Source organism: Lepidochelys kempii, chromosome 8 (assembly GCF_965140285.1).
Source record: "Lepidochelys kempii isolate rLepKem1 chromosome 8, rLepKem1.hap1, whole genome shotgun sequence".
Lineage (NCBI taxonomy): Eukaryota > Metazoa > Chordata > Testudines > Cheloniidae > Lepidochelys > Lepidochelys kempii.
In genome coordinates this window covers 73,772,352-73,789,596 of record NC_136387.1, presented here as the reverse complement: position 1 = coordinate 73,789,596, position 17,245 = coordinate 73,772,352, and the positions used below count along the sequence as shown (strand labels likewise).

General features: G+C 41.2%; 1 protein-coding gene across 1 annotated transcript in view; it reads right to left on the bottom strand.

Annotated features, from left to right (window-relative positions):
• The window catches only part of ABCA4 (ATP binding cassette subfamily A member 4), a 99,459-nt gene that overhangs the window by 59,967 nt on the left and 22,247 nt on the right, over positions 1 to 17,245 (bottom strand). Inside the window, exons 7-12 of the mRNA XM_073358296.2 lie at positions 15,951 to 16,040; positions 15,296 to 15,536; positions 13,151 to 13,290; positions 11,932 to 12,048; positions 10,859 to 11,056; positions 1,419 to 1,624 (exon numbers count right to left, since the gene is read on the bottom strand). Of these exons, the coding sequence (XP_073214397.2) occupies positions 1,419 to 1,624; positions 10,859 to 11,056; positions 11,932 to 12,048; positions 13,151 to 13,290; positions 15,296 to 15,536; positions 15,951 to 16,040 (992 nt within the window). The remainder of the gene's footprint in view (positions 1 to 1,418; positions 1,625 to 10,858; positions 11,057 to 11,931; positions 12,049 to 13,150; positions 13,291 to 15,295; positions 15,537 to 15,950; positions 16,041 to 17,245) is intronic.

Below are 17,245 nucleotides of genomic sequence, written 5' to 3'. Positions count from 1 at the left end.
GTTCAAAATAAAACAGCGATTATATATTGCAATGTGCCAAATTTGTTCAAAATGTTTCTGGTATTTATGGATTTTGTTTTGTTTTGTTTTAAAAGTATTATGGCTTCATCTAGATGGACTCACTCTCAGCTCCCAGTAGCCTCTGTAAAATCTCAGCTTTTTATTTTAAAAGTTTTTTTCTGGATGTTGAAAGCTTTGAATGGATTTGCTCCACTATGTTTGTCTGACCTTTCAGCTTCTATCCTAAAGATCCAAATCAGATGACTATTTCATTTGTCTGGAATTTAAGCTTGTGACCAGGCCTGGTCAAAAACTGTCCATCTATGCTGTTTTTTGAGTGGAAAATTGGATTTCCAACTAAATTACGTCTTTCACAAAACATATCTGCTTTCTGCAGAAACATTTTGCTTTTTTTTTGACAAAATATTTCAGCTGAAGTCTTTTGGTTTTCAGCTGAAATCTTGCAGTGAAAACTCAAAAATTTCTGTGGAAAAATCCAATGAAAGCAAACTTTTTTTTTGTTTGTCAAAAATTTCTGCTGGGGGGCGCGGGGAGGGAGAACCTTCAAACCGTTTCCCCTTGCGACACCAGAAGTCACAGTTTTCAGTAGCTGTTACACACCTCTAATGTGAATAGCCCTTTCTTTAACCATTATAGTATTTTCAACCACAAGTGCTCAAAAATCATGCGTCAGGCCCCAAACGCTCCTGAAATTGGCTTGCCAAGTGGCATTGGAGCATTTAGAGATCATGTTTTCAAGTTCTTCTCTGCAGTCATGATGTCTAGAAGCTTGCTGTTATTTAAACTGAAAGCTGAAACTCTCAGGTAAATATGGGATTCCAACATTGGTAGCTTTGGGAAAACTGCAAATATCATGTGACTTGCCATAAAATCATACACGCTGGGAACACTGCTTAGAAACTCCCAGCCCATATAGAAGTAGTCTCAGAAAACATGTGTGCTAATACTTTAAGAAGAAAATCCAAGGTGGCAGAGGACCCTTGTACAGCAGCGGCAGCAACATATTCTGCTGCATAGGGGGAGAAGACTGGATGTGCATGTCAAGTTTGGCAACATGCAGGGGGCAGATAAGTAGAACTCCCTGTCCACTCCCCACATGCGGAGGTCCCCTAAAGACCCTGTGCAGGCTACTCCAGCCATCAGAGTCCTCCCTTCTACCCTTCCCCCCACTCTCCCAGCCCCTGACGCAGTTGCTCAGTGCCAAGCACTAGGGTCTGGATATGACTTCTGCTTTGCATTACGCATGTGAAACACCACTGAATTCAATCAGCTCTCCCATTTGTATTTGAATGCAGACTCTGACCCACCCTCTGGCTCCCAGAATGTTGGAGAGGGTTCCCATGTTTTGTGTTACTGGTTCAATGGCAGGCGCAGCTGAGGAAAGCAGAAATCATCACCTGTCTTTGATTTTATTTGTTTTCTCCACTGCATCTATATCCATCCGGATCTTGTAGTTCACATGTGGTGGCAGCTTGCTGGCCTCGGAGTGTATGTCAGGGAAGACTACTCCAGCCCAGAATTTGTTTTCCTCCAACATATTAAGAGCTTGATGAGTCAATTGGGTTTCATCAGCAAGACCTTCAAATTTATCCAGGGTCAAGCACTGCAGATAATCACAAAGGTGACAGCCTTATGGGACTACAGTGGCAGGGGTTATACACTGAAAACACACAACACTGGTTCGCAATGGGGCAGGAAAGTAGGTTAGTTAACTTTGGCGGTAGATGTCACTTTTCAGCTTTAATACTTGTATTGAAATTGTGCTCAAAACTGATTTTTCCTCCCTGAAGACTCCTCACTTGGTCCAATTCTTATGGCAAATTCAATACACACAATAGTTAAAGACAACTGAAAAAATGCAGCAACCACCTTACAACTAATTCAATAAACCGAAGAGGGAGGAACTGACTGAAGTAATCATGAAACACATTTTTGGAGACAGCTCATAAAAGCAAGTGTCTTCCCAGCAAGATAAAGAGAAGAGAACACTAAAGCTGCAAGCAACCCTCATCTCTATAAACAAACACAGACAGAGGGAATATTCTGAACCTAATGCCTGGAAAATAAGGATCACATCCACCAGGAGGGCAAACAAAAGTACCAGCTAAAAACGGTGGGGGGGGGGAGATATTATTCACTACCTTAGCCCTTTGCAGGACTACAGTATCTAGTGAAAACAAAAGCTCATATCTGATGGTAAGATCATAGCAAATCAAAGTTAAATAGTTGCTTTAAAATGGAGCAAACACTAGAAAAATATTTGTGGGGAAATCACAGCAAACCATTAGATAAACACTGATGAGGAGCTGGTATCAGTTTAGAGGGATAGAGGAACTAGAATTGTTATTCTCTTTAGTGTTTTGGGTGTCTTAGTAGCCACACACTGAGTTTCTGAAAAGCTGTATTTCTGCCATGGTAGTTCTCCTGCAAAAAGCCAATGGCTAATATAACTGGCATGGGCTGTTGAGTCAGGCTGCTTTTGTTGACAGTAGCAGCAAGGTTTGTCCATCTTTGATTTTCATGGAGCATATTTGCAAGTACTGTGAGTACATGAGTGAATTTTTCAAATAAGAGTTTAAAACAATTGTGCTCACAATTTTTTTTTGCATGAAAAACCCTGAATTTGTACAAATTGTGAGGAGACGTCAAACAAAAACCAAATATGCTGGTTTGCATGTGCAAGTCCAGATATTTTATGCACACTAAAAATGAAGGGGCAGATTGTGACAGTATGCCCTCAGCTGGGGTAGTGTGAAGCAGCCATACCCCAGGGCAAGTACCAGGAGGCACCTGAGGATACAGTGATTCTCAGAGCCCCCTGGTGATCAGGGAGAGCTTGGCTTCTGATCTGCCCCTTTGGAGAGTGCATGTATGCTCCATTCTGCAGACCTGGATTACGGTGGGGAACAGGGCCGTGGCTCCATCTCCTCCTTTTTGGCGTAACTTACCCTCCATAGCAGTATTAGTAGGGACTCTGTACTCAAGAGTGCAGGGATTGCAGTTCTTCTGGCCCCCACATGGGGGCACAGAGTGGGAGGATTCCTTACATGGCCTTCCCGACCTTCTTTATACATCTGCACAATCTAGCCTTTGGGCACAATTTTGGGACTTGGGTTGAAGCCCCTTTGAAAATATAGTCCTTGAAGTGAAGAGATCGCCGAATAAAATGCATGTGTCAGCCAACAGGTGCCGCTCATATGTCCCTCCTAGCCTGCTGATAGCACTAGCCTAGCGACAGCAGGACTTGAAGCATTACCTCATGGCATGGAACAATGACAAACTGTGACCCTCTGGACAAATGTGAAAAAGCCCTCCGGGAACCCATGAGGAGTTCCTACAACAGTCATTGATAATCTGAGTGTGTCACTTCAATGGGAAGCTAATAATTATTTTTTTTGGGGGGGGCACATCAGAGCATTATTACTGCCTTTTCCTCAGCTGCAACTGAGAACACACGGCCTCCAGCACAAGGGTATTAAACTGAGACATCCCCATTCACTGCCTGCTTCTATCTGAGACAATACCACAAACCTGCCAGTTTGGTCAATATGGAGATCTGTGCTGTTTGAGATCCGGTCCTACAACCTATTCAATGGAAACACAAACACCATTCCCAGAACAGTTGAGAGAATACTCTGCCACAAGAATCTCCATGATCTGCTACACCTGTGCACCCTATCCCATAGGAGGGGTTGATCAGGCCCAAGGATGAAAGTCTCCAAATCCCACTAACCAACCCAGAGTCCCCCAGTCAGAACACTTTCCACTCTATTCAAAATAATTCCATTATTTTAATTCCCCCCCAGAAATTATTTGATCATCAGATAACCATAACTTCAGACGTTTGTGACACTGCAGATATCAAGATATACTAGAGGCTTCTCAGTAAAGCAACCCAGGATATCTCATGGCTCTAAACAGCAGCAAAATATTTAGGAAAAGCTTAGATTAAATCAAGTGACAGAATGAGATGATCAAAAAGCATTTGTTCTTGTGTCCACACTGGTACTGAGCTTAAATAATTCCTCTCCCTCCCTGGTATTTATCCCTCTGATATATTTATAGAAAGCAATCATATCTCCCCTCAGCTGTCTTTTGGTTAGGATAAACAAGCCAAGCTCCTTGAGTCTCCTTTCATAAGGCAGGTTTTCCATTCCTCGGATCGTCCTAGTAGCCCTTCTCTGTACCTGTTCCGGTTTGAATTCATCCTTCTTAAACAGGGGAGACCAGAACTGCACACAGTATTCCAGATGAGGTCTCACCAGTGCCTTGTATAACGGTACTAACACTTCCTTATCTGTACTGGAAATACCTCGCCTGATGCATCCCAAGACCGCATTAGCTTTTTTCACGGTCATATCACATTGGCGGCTCAGTCATCCTGTGGTCAACCAATACTCCAAGGTCCTTCTCCTCCTCCGTTACTTCTAATTGATGCGTCCCCAGCTTATAACTAAAATTCTTGTTATTAATCCCTAAATGCATGACCTTACACTTCTCACTATTAAATTTCATCCTATTACTATTACTCCAGTTTACAAGGTCAACCAGATGCTCCTGTAGGATCATAGAACCATAGAATATCAGGGTTGGAAGGGACCTCAGGAGGTCATCTAGTCCAACCCCCTGCTCAAAGCAGGACCAATCCCCAACTAAATCATCCCAGCCAGGGCTTTGTCAAGCCTGACCTTAAAAACTTCTAAGGAAGGAGATTCCACCACCTCCCTAGATAACGCATTCCAGTGTTTCACCACCCTCCTAGTGAAAAAGTTTTTCCTAATATCCAACCTAAACCTCCCCCACTGCAACTTGAGACCAACTTACTCCTTGTTCTGTCATCAGCTACCACTGAGAACAGTCTAGATCCATCCTCTTTGGAACCCCCTTTCAGGTAGCTGAAAGCAGCTATCAAATCCCCACCTCATTCTTCTCTTCCACAGACTAAACAATCCCAGTTCCTTCAGCCTCTCCTCATAAGTCATGTGTTCTAGTCCCCTAATCATTTTTGTTGCCCTCTGCTGGACTCTTTCCAATTTTTCCACATCCTTCTTGTAGTGTGGGGCCCAAAACTGGACACAGTACTCCAGATGAGGCCTCACCAATGTCGAATAGAGGGGAACGATCACGTCCCTCGATCTGCTGGCAATGCCCCTATATATACATCCCAAAATGCCATTGGCCTTCTTGGCAACAAGGGCACACTGTTGACTCATATCCAGCTTCTCGTCCACTGTAACCCCATGTCCTTTTCTGCAGAACTGCTGCCAAGCCATTCGGTCCCTAGTCTGTAGATATCCTGGTCCTTCTCTGAATTGGCAATACCTCACAGCTTCGTGTCACCTGCAAACTTTATTAGCATACTCCCACTTTTTGTGCAGAGGTCAGTAATAAAAAGATTAAATAAGATTGGTCCCAAAACCGATCCCTGAGGAACTCCACTGGTAACCTCCCTCCAGCCTTTCAATATGATCCGCTGTAGTCTCCCCTTTAACCAATTCCTTATCCACCTTTCAATTTTCATATTGATCCCCATCTTTTCCAATTTAACTAATAATTCCCCATGTGGCACCGTATCAAATGCCTTACTGAAATCTAGGTAAATTAGATCCACTGCATTTCCTTTGTTTAAAAAATCTGTTACTTTCTCAAAGGAGGAGATCAGGTTGGTTTGGCACGATCTACCTTTTGTAAAACCATGTTGTATTTTGTCCCATTTACCATTGACCTCAATGTCCTTAACTACTTTCTCCTTCAAAATTTTTTCCAGGACCTTGCATACTACAGATGTCAAACTAACAGGCCTGTAGTTACCCAGATCACGTTTTTTTCCTTTCTTAAAAATAGCAACTATGTTAGCAATTCTCCAGTCATATGGTACAACCCCTGAATTTACGGATTTCATTAAAAATTCTTCTAATGGGCTTGCAATTTTATGTGCCAATTCCTTTAATATTCTTGGATGAAGATTACCTGGACCCCCTGATTTAGTCCCATTAAGCTGTTCGAGTTTTGCTTCTACCTCAGATATGCGAGTATCTACCTCCATATCTTCATTCCCATTTGTCATGCTACCATTATCCCTAAGATCCTCATTAGCCTCATTAAAGACTGAGGCAAAGTATTTGTTTAGATATTGGACCATGCCTAGATTATCCTTAACCTCCACTCCATCCTCAGTGTTTAGCAGTCCCAAGTTTGTATTTTGAGCCTCAACTCCAAAATCAGTGAGACTCCAGCACAGAGGGTAGCTGTATTTAGCCTCTAAACTGACTGGGAAGAAATGTATTCAGTTACTTCACAGAACGCCAAGAGGCTAACTTGTTTGATTTTATCTTTTTGATCATCTCTTGCAGGTCAATAACCAACAATTACTCTACATCAAAGTGCTCATAGAGACAACTTGTTATTTAACTGGCAGACATCTTTGAAATGTAAAGACTCCTTTGTTTAACTTTTCCATCTTGTGAATTACATTTTGCTTTTTTTTTTTTTTTTTAAATCTGAAAAATGCTTGTAACAGAATTAAGGTTCTTGCATTACTACAGCTGATAATATTCTGAAAGACTATTTTACATTTAGGGGTTATGTGTGGTAATATTTTTTTAATTGACAGTAAAACAACAAAAGAGGCACTTAAACCACCAGTGTTATTACTTTGTAGCTTTGCACTCGGATAGCATCTTTTATACAACTATCACCAAGTGCTTTAGAAACATTAACTAACATATAGTGCTTTACAAACTTTCAATAAGCCACACAATTTCTCTGGTAGGTATTATTCCAGGTGGGGAAACTGAGACACAGAAATGGCCTGATTTTCAGATGGGAATAGAATCTAGGTTGGGTTGCCCAGCCCAGATTGGAATAAATATTTCTCTCTGAGTGTCATGATATTTTAGCCCATTGAAAAGAGATTAAGTGGAAGCCAGAAGTCCTGACTCCCATACCTTTGCTCTAACCATTAGACCATGCTACCTCTAACATTAATTATATCGAAAAGAAACAGTAACGGATGGAGAGAATAATTTGTGTGTTTGTGTCACTATGGTAGAATAAATTCATTTTCTGTTTGGCCCTTTTTATTTAATCTTATCTCCAAATACCACAGGCTCTATGTAAATAGCAAACTTAAAAGACACTAGAATACAAAAGTACATGATTGCAAGGCACAGCTACTGCCTTGGCTATGAAAGTTCTAGTGCAGACCCCACAGAAAGCAGAGTATTGCAGGTCAGCATGCACGATAAGTTACTCTGCTAACACAGTGCGAAGAGCAGAAGTAAAGTTAATATGGTCATATGCAAAAGTCATTGTTTTTGCTGATACAGACTAATATGGCTACCACTCTGAAATATGCAAAAGCTTCTCTCTCCCTCTGTTGTGATAGCTACAGATAGGACGAAGCTGATTAGGCCTTCACTTCCTGACTTCTTCGATAGAAGAGATAGTTTTTCTTTGTGGTTAAAGCACAGGACTGGGACTCAGGAGACCTGGGTCCTATTCCTTGCTCTGCTACAGACTTTCTGTGTGACCTCAGGCAAGTCATACTCACTTAGCCTCTCTGTGCTTCAGCTTTCTTAACTGCTAGTGGTGTTGTGAGATGTAATTAACATCTGTAAGGCACTTACAGATTCTCAGGGGGAAGGTAATATAAACAGAAGTATGATTACCATGAGCAATGGCTTCAGATTGTCAGCCCTATTCTGCCCCAGGGTTGAGCCCATCATATTTATCTGTGCTCAAAAATTTACAAATCAGAGTCTGTATTTTATTTCTTTTTCTCCCTTCCTCATTAAGACCCCACCTCACCCCACCCAATCATACCCATACCCATCTCTTGTTTAATTCCAGCTAGACTTATTTACCCCTTTTGCCTGCACCCAGGAAGCTAGAGGCCCATCAAGGCCATTCCTAGAAACGCTGGGGAAGTAATTGACACACCCTTCAGCCTAGCCCCCATGACTGAAAATAACACCTTTGCATGATTTGTTAACTTAGTTAATGGGATTCTGAACCTATCATTAAGCTTGGATTGCCCCAGTCAAATCAACTTCTGATTATAATGCTTCTCAAAGGACCTGTCTGAGAATGTGTCATGTTACCTTTAGCTCTGGAAGTGAAAAGAACAGATATGCGCTATTACACAGCCATTGGCGTGTCACTGAGAAAGGCAATGTAAAGACACTATTAGCTCTTTCTTTACCTAGCAAAATTGCACCGAACTTGCTCTTTGGTGCCTATGAGTGGCCTCAGTATAGTCCTAGAGAATGGAAGCTCTAGGACAAAGAAATGGTACACAGCCATATTTTCAGAAGTGGCCACTCATTTTGGGTCCCTTTGTTGCAGGGCATCTGGACTGAAACACTTTGGGTACCCCAAAACGGAAATCATTTTAGAAAATCTGCCCATCAGTCTCTTTGCTAGTTCAGGTGTGATAGTTTGTCATCATACCATACCAAAGGTGCAGGGGTGCTTTTATAATCTGAATTACAAAATAGCATGGAGAGATCCCTTACATGAGAAAGTATTATAATCCACAATTTTGCTGCTGCTGTGTTTGGACTGATTCCTGTAGAATACAGTGTTATATTTTTTTAAAGCGATAATTAAATCTGATTGGGAAGAAGCAGAGCAGGACAGTTGCATTCTCTTAGCATGACCATCTGAATTGGATTCCTTCTGGCTACTCCCCATTATGCACAGGATCATATATAAACCTCTAACTAGAACCTTCAGATTTAGGTACTATTATCTGGGGAATATCTGTAACATTCTGTTGTATTAGCAATCTTTAAATATAATTATAATTCTGGTTTTATTTTAAAGCTTTCTGCTCTGAATCCCCGTTACACAAAAGTTCCATAGAATTTAATAGAAAACGATGTTTCTAATAGAATCTTTGAACCATCTTATATATTTTAGAGAATTACACAATACCATGGATGGTCAAAAACCAATAGAAAGAAGATCATTCTCTGTTAAATTCTAAACATATTAGAGCAATTTCTCTAGAACCCCATTGGTTGATTCCCTATTAGATGCTAAAGGATTTTTCCAGAAATGAAGTGGTTCTGGGTCCATGATAGGCAACCATCTGAATGGCTTTTTAAATGTTTTTCTCTCGAGTGTGTGATGTAACTGCACCACACACAGAACAAGGTGAAGAAGAAGAGGAGAAGAGGTAGGCTTCATAGCGACAGGGCACCTGGACAGTCTTTAGAACATAAGTTCCTCTGGGTAGTCTGTAAACTCCTGGGATGTTTGGAAAGCAGCTCGCACTTTATGGTTGCTCCCATGTATAAATAATACTAGTAATGAGAAGGAGGACAGAGTGGTTTGGTTATTTATATAGACAGTAGGGAGGGAAAGTTGATTTTGGTATTTGTCCTAAGAAAAAGGCAAAATAATGAAATAACCAATATGTTATATTAAACAAAAGAGGCAGGAGTTAAAGAAAAATGAAGCAAAGTGAGGTTTTAAAAAATAAACAAAAAGAGAGGAATAAAAATATGAATTAAACTGGTAAAAACCAAATGACTATGAGTTAATTAAGAGAAAGGCAAAGAGCCCAGGGTTAAAAATAACAACAGGGAAGAGAATTTACAACGAATTATCACCTTGTGTTTTCATGCTCTCCCTGCACTCCCTGCCCCTCCCAGATACATCCATGGTTTGTATGTTATCTCATTAGGTGATAAGCTCTTTGGGGCAGGCACCTGTCTGTTTTCATCTCTCTAACTGCCTAATGCATTTTTTGGGGGGGTGGGGGGTGGGGGGAGGGGAGGAGCTGTAGAAAGGGCTCTAATGCTTCACACTTCTGACATCATTGTGGCCACAAGTGATGCTAAAAAAGCTATTCACTTTTGTTTTTTATCTAAAGAAAAAGCATCAGTATTGTGCAGTGATGAATTTCCCAGAGCTAGTATTTCTTCCTAAATAAGAAGTAAAAGGAAAAGAGTCACTGAAATTGTGGTTTGTCTTAATGCAAAAATCATTTTGAGAATGAAACTGTTATACCTGCCAGATCTTTTAGAATCTACATAAACAATAGCTTCTAGGGAAGGGAGCCCAGTGGTCTTTTTCCTGAGTCCCATTCTCTGCTTTTTTACCAACTCCCCATCTGACCTCGGACAATTCACATGAGGCTTGATCCAATGCCCATTAAAGTCAGTGGAAACATTGACTTTCAGTGAGATTTGGATCCAGTGGTTAAACTCAGGGTGGGATTTTCAAAAGCATTCAGAACCCTGCTCCCTCTGAAGCCAATGGTCGGCGTTCTGAAATTCTCGCTGTGTGTGTGTCACTTGCCGCTTCTGTAAAATGGCAATGATGACATTTTTCTGTTTCCTGTGTATGTTTCCAGACTCAACTAATACTTTTAATAAAGCCTGTGGGGATCATCAGATGAAAGTTTCCCTATCAGAGTAAGGCATTTATTCTTTGGTTTCAGAGTAACAGCCGTGTTAGTCTGTATTCGCAAAAAGAAAAGGAGTACTTGTGGCACCTTAGAGACTAACCAATTTATTTGAGCATGAGCTTTCGTGACCTCACGAAAGCTCATGCTCAAATAAATTGGTTAGTCTCTTCACAAAAGCTCATGCTCAAATAAATTGGTTAGTCTCTAAGGTGCCACAAGTACTCCTTTTCTTTTTGCATTTATTCTTCTGTCACTTTATTATTTTAAAACAAGTAAGGTGAAATAACTGAAATACCTTGTGATTTAAATCTCTCTGTCTTAGCACCCATAGCATTTAAGCACTGATGATGATGCTCTGATATAGTCTCTCTCTAAGGATTTCCAGTGGTGCCCACCACCTAATAAAAGTTCCAACCTTACCTCCAAATACTGATTAAACAAACGCAAAGCTTGGTCTGTGACATTGAAGATATTCCGCCAATCAAAGTCTGCCACACCCTCTTCGCGGTTTTCTGGACATCCATTATGGAGGAAGTTGATCACATCTTCAGCAGTTAAATCTTCAGCAACCAGCTGTCGATTCAAGAAGTGTCTCACTGTGGGGTTCTTCAGAGTGTTCTGGGAAGCACATCAGTTCTGATTTACTACATCACTCTTTACGTGCTTTAGAACGAGCCCACTCTAGCTGGAAAGGTTTACATGCCATCCTATTGAGTCCCCAATTAATGGGAAAGGGTAGGCCACGGAGTTATGTCTGTAAAAAGGCATCTAAGAGGGAGAGTTACAAGCAACAGATCTTTGTTTGATCCTTAATTCTATTCCTCTTTACAAGGCTTGGAATACGTCTGAAACATCAGTTCCACACGCAGAGAAAACAGCTCTCAAACAAACACAGCATTTCTCAATATGAATTGCTCTTTATATCTAAGCTATATGAGTTACTTAACCGTTTGCTCTGGACTTTAGGAGACCCAGCATATTGATCCTTTTGCCGATGTAAACAGTAACTTTTGCAGAATCCTTCCTTGCAGGCCCCTATATAGGGGACTTTGCCAGAAGGGAGAGGACATGGCTACCGAGTTGCTATCCCCAGCTGCCAGAATGGACCTTGGGGCTAGGGGCAGCTGGGTGCAACTTGGAGCAGCCCTGAGACTGCTCTAAGTTGTGCAAGGGATCAAACCACCCCTGGCTGACCCAAGGATCAGGCGGGTATAAAAGAAGCATAATACCACTTTTTCTCTTTCATTTCCTGCACCAAGCAGAGCTTAGCTAGACCTGGGGATCAGGTCCAGTGTCTTCATAATGCATATCAGACAAGTCTGCAAAACAAACCCAGTGACCACAGACCCATACGTTCTTAGGAATCATAACATTGCTTCATGCAAAGGTTGTTCTTCCATCCAAACTTTCCAGGTTAACTCTCCTATCCCCTATGAAATAAGGAAGCTGAAGGGCTGCTCTAATCACAGTTCCCCAGCCAGGGCACAACATACTCGGATCATATTCATTTGCAGGCTGCTTTGAAAGAAGTGCCACAGCTGAGGTCCCACTTCTTCCCAGGCTTTGGTCAACAGTCTGAGGCGCTCAAGTTCTTCAAATGTGGAGTTTGCCTGAGGCATTAACAACCAGAAAGGAATATCAATATGTTAGAGAGATAACCCAAACACATACAGACCACTCAGGGTCAGATGCATGCAATGATGCTGACCCTAATGATTTGTAGCAATCCAAAGCTTACTAATCTAATTTAATTTAATTACAATAACTCAATAAACACGATAGAAGAGACATTGTGGCAATGGAGTGTGACAGAAAGAGTGCGCCTCACAAAGGGCATTCCTTGAATTCTGTTGGACTCATCCAAGACACCCATAGCACATTTCTTCTGTGTGTTTAACAGAAGCAAGCGTGACTAGATAGATAAATCTATTTATATAACCCTCTTCCCTCAATTGCAATAATAGCTGCACACTTCATAAACATTTATTTTTTCTTAACATCCTGTGGAGGACAGAAATATTACTACCCAGTTTTACCAATGGAATCACAGAGAAGCTTGAGATTTAAATACCAATCTCTTGAATTCCAGTCCAGTGTCTGAACCACAAGACCATCCTTCCTTTCCATTTGCCCCTGGAACAGCCAGCCTGCCCCCTTCCCCACACCCCATATAATATTCTGCTCTCTTCTCTGCCGTTTCTAATCAGTGTTAAAAAATGGGTCCAATACATTTCTTTTTCTGAGAAGAAAGTTGAAACTTTGTTCATCACCACTGAAAAAGACTTCTCAGGCCAAAGAATCTTCACAGAACTATGGGTAATTTCCCATTATCCTGTCTCACTTACAACTGGTTTTCCTTTGCCATCAAGATAGAATAGTTTCAGGCTTGCAAAGAGGGAGTGGGCCAAATTCTGATCTGGTATACACTAATATAATCCCACTGACGCCTAATTCCACTAGTGTGAGAGGAGACACAGGCCCTCTCTTCCAATTACCCTTAAGTATAATCTTAACCTTGATGTCATTGGTTTGAAATCTCTGACTTTCAGGTCTCAGCGAATGTCACAATTTCTTCCTTCCTATGATTCATTCTAGACATCAAAGCAAAAAGAACTCTGTGAAGAAAAGGTCACGAGGGCAAAATGGTTGGGTTATTCATGGGGGGGATAGCTGGTTAAAAATACTAGTTGTATATATATCAGAATTTCTTACATTCTTCAGTATTTGCCTTACAGCAGGAGAATCAGGAGCAAAGAGGATTTTTCCCATCAGCAGGGGCTTCACAGCACTCCATGCTATTTTGGTTAAAGGGTTTGATTCCATGCTCTGGATCAATGCATTACAAAAGGGTGCTACAGGAAAAAATTAGGACAGATGTTATGTAACCATACCCATGCTCTATTGTTTATAACATCCTTCAGGCTTCAGTCTGCCCAAATCACAAATGCAAACCTCTTTGACTCTGGGGTCTGAACAGGCTACTTTGTGCTGTACCTAAATAGATACACAGTAGCTGAAAAGCAACACAACAGTGTGGGATCTCAAATACATCTTTACGCAGGGGAAACAAGTGGCAAAGTTTGCTGAGTAGATTTTAGGGCTGCAAAACAAAGACAGGTTTCAGAGTAGCAGCCGTGTTAGTCTGTATTTGCAAAAAGAAAAGGAGTACTTGTGGCACCTTAGAGACTAACCAATTTATTTGAGCATAAGCTTTCGTGAGCTACAGCTCACTTCATCGGATGCATCTAAGGTGCCACTAGTACTCCTTTTCTTAAAACAAAGACACGAAGCAGTTTTGAAGCTGAGACACAGTGAATTTCAATATTTGCTAGTTTTCATTCATAGGACATTTCGAATGGCAGGAAACTAGAGAACCCATCTGTATCCCCCTCTCTTTTCTTAACATCTATAGTTTTTTCTCCAGTGATCTACCTTCTTGTATGGTTGTTGATATTGTATGTAGTTATTTCTATGCCTGCCCATGGTAGTTTAATCCACACAGGAGGTGTGTCCAAACTAAAAGCCCTGGGACTGAACATCCTGAACTCTGAAAAAGTTTGCAACTGGATCCTAAGATATAACTCAGTATTAAACTCTCTGTGTAAAGAATTTCCATCTTATTCTTTTAGAGTAACAGCCGTGTTAGTCTGTATTCGCAAAAAGAAAAGGAGTACTTGTGGCACCTTAGAGACTAACCAATTTATTAGAGCATAAGCTTTCGTGAGTGAGCTGTAGCTCACGAAAGCTTATGCTCTAATAAATTGGTTAGTCTCTAAGGTGCCACAAGTACTCCTTTTCATCTTATTCTTGCATTTAGCACAGTCATTTAGCTGGATAGCATTTCTTTCATCTGTTCCCTAACCGAGGAAGCAGAGTACTGGGCATGTGTCGACAGATCTATAATCCTTGGTGGCTACACATTCATAGAGAGAAAGGGGAGTTAAATGGCAGCAGGGTTTAGGATAAAATACAGGAAGCATCCTACAGCAGCGGAGCTCAGATCCTAGGGTATAACTGAGCCAATAACAATATCTATCGCTACGTGTTCCATGTTCTATGGACAAAAAGATACCCAGCACCAGTTATGATACAGCTGTTAAGGCACAGCAGAAATAGAAAGGGCTCATATACAAGCAATGAAAAATGTTTAAGGGCATGGAAAGACTTCCGTATAAGGAAAGACTGTAAAGATTGGGAAAATTTAGACAGGAGGCAAACAGGAGGGGGCCTAATGGATATAAAATAATGAATTGTAGAGATGGTAAAAAAACAGATGTCTCTATTTACCCTCTCTCATAATACAAAAGCAAGTGGACAGTCAATGCAACTGACAGGCAACAAATTTAAAACTGATACATGGAAATACTTTTTATATGATACATGACCTGTGGAACTCATTGCCACAATATATGATTAAGGCCAGGAGTTTATTTATCTGCATAACAAGGATATCCACAGTACACTATACAGGATTTTTTTTTTTTTTTTTAAAAAAGAAGATATGTGCTTGCAGTCATAAATCAACCATTAACTGATGGACTTAAGAAAATTCCCTTTTGGGCAAGTTATTCCAGAATTGTTCACCAGGAGGTCCTGCCTACTGTCAGAAACAGATACTGGACCCAGTACACCAATAATCTGGATTTAATATGGCATTTCTTACATTCCTATATTGTAAATGAAAGTATGCTTCGGTCAGATTTATCATCATAGGATTTCCTGTCTCCAGTTCCCAAATGTGAAGGGTAACCATCCAGGCACTAATTGTTCAAACCAACTGCTTAAAAACACCACTCTGTAGTGCTATAGCCAACCCCAAAGACTTAAGTGTATGCAGGAGTTGATGGGAAAACTTACTGGTTGTATTGTCATAAAAATAAATGGATTCCTTCTTGGTGGAGTCAACCCCTAGGAAGGCTTTGTAGTTATTATCTTCATACCAGTTGAAGGAGAATATTCTGGAACCACTTCCCTCTGGATAGCCACAGAGAAGATTAGACAAGGCGCTGATCAGGTGGCTGAAGGATTCTGGCCCTCCACCTTGTACAAACGGTTGCAGAACCAACAAAAAGTCCTGAATGCTTGGCCTCCTGGCTAGCTGTAGCAAAACAAGACTTCTTTATTAACAGCAACCCTCCACAAGAAAACCAGAATGGGTAGGACTTGATTGTGCCCAGCCCTCCTGGAGGTGAGCAGTGGGACCTGAAGGTGCCTTCTCCTTTTTTATCCCACACTAGCAACAAGACAGTTTTGGTGCTTGTGCTCTTCTGCCTTACTGAAAAATGCTGTTATGTTTCATAGCCATTGAAGTTTACACCCATATTTATGGTGGGGAAAGAGACTAAGGATGCATTTTCCAGAGATCATCACTCCTTGACCATTCCACTGATGTAGCCTGGATTCTTTCAGATAAATCAGATGTTTGTGAGACAAACTGGTGGATCAAACAAGGGCAGAGGAGCGCTGTGCACTGCCAAAAATGGGTGATTCAGTTCATTATCAGATTGCTTACCTCTCGCACAGCTTGAGACACATTAGACAGCACTCTCCCCCAGGATCTCAGGTCAACACCTTGCGCCTTACTGTCTAGAACAGTGGGAAGCTGTGATTAAATTAAAAATAGAGAAGAAATGAGTCCAGTGTCAACCGGTCAATGGTGTCTACTACCCAGTTACACTACGGGGAACGGAAAGCTCTGTTTAAAGGGCTGTCGATTCTCCTTTAGCTCAAGCGGTAGGAGTCTGTTTTTGAACAGAAGGTTCAAAGTTCTGTCCCAGCTATTGACTAAATAAATTGTAGCCCTCCGGGATTTTACACAGTTGGGATGTGGGGGGGAAGGAGTCTGAGTAAAGTAACTAACTGCTCTAACTCTCAATGGGATGAAATGGCCATGGGGCACTGAAAACACAGCTGGAGATTTATGTGGTGCATGGTAGTCCTGGCTTCATCCCTTTCCTCTGCTATACCAGCAACAAATATGGGGAATGGCTTAAAAGCCCTTGTGTCAGGTGCTTTGCATTGGGGTTATCCTCCTGGACCCATAAAAATGGGTTTTTAGGCCAGATTATGCCAGTGGTGTGGCTCAAAGCCCCATCCTGCAGTGGAGTATCTCATTTGCTCTTCTTCCACAGGCTGCTATTTTCTTTAGGATTACAACAAAATATAAAGCTGGTCTTTTAAATTAACTATTACATTTTATAATCAGGCTGTCTCTTAAAAAGGTTCCTTTGGAACTGCATGTCTATACTGCTTTCCGACCCTATGCTCTTTCTTCCTTTCAGATGGCAGTAGTTAAGAAAGCAGAAGAAGCTCCACTCTGCAGATAACTAACAGGAAATCACAAAAGTAGCAGTTTCATGGAAAGCACATGCTTGTACCTTAACATGTCAGTTACATTGAATGGAGGAGCTTGCTAAAAAAAACTGCCTCAAATTATGTTTTCACTTTCCCCTGATGCCTCCAAGAGCCTAAAAATGGATACAACTCTGAAAGGCCATAGAGCAGCCTTTTCTTCTTTGAAAGATTTTGCAACACTGAACAGAAATCAGTGTACACAACAAAAAGCTAGCAAAGTTCCTCCTAAGCAAACAGAAAAGACCCCAGGATAAATACCCTACATGGAAACAGCTTTCATTAGCCAGAGGAGAAAGGAAGAGAAATTGTCACCTCCTCCTCCATAGTACACAGAGCAATGCATGTGTGTGCTAATTACTGTTTTTAAATATTTCTAGCATGATGCATCTGATACGATTCATATATCACAGAAAGCCTTCTAAATAGATGTGCTCTGGAATAACTGAATGATTC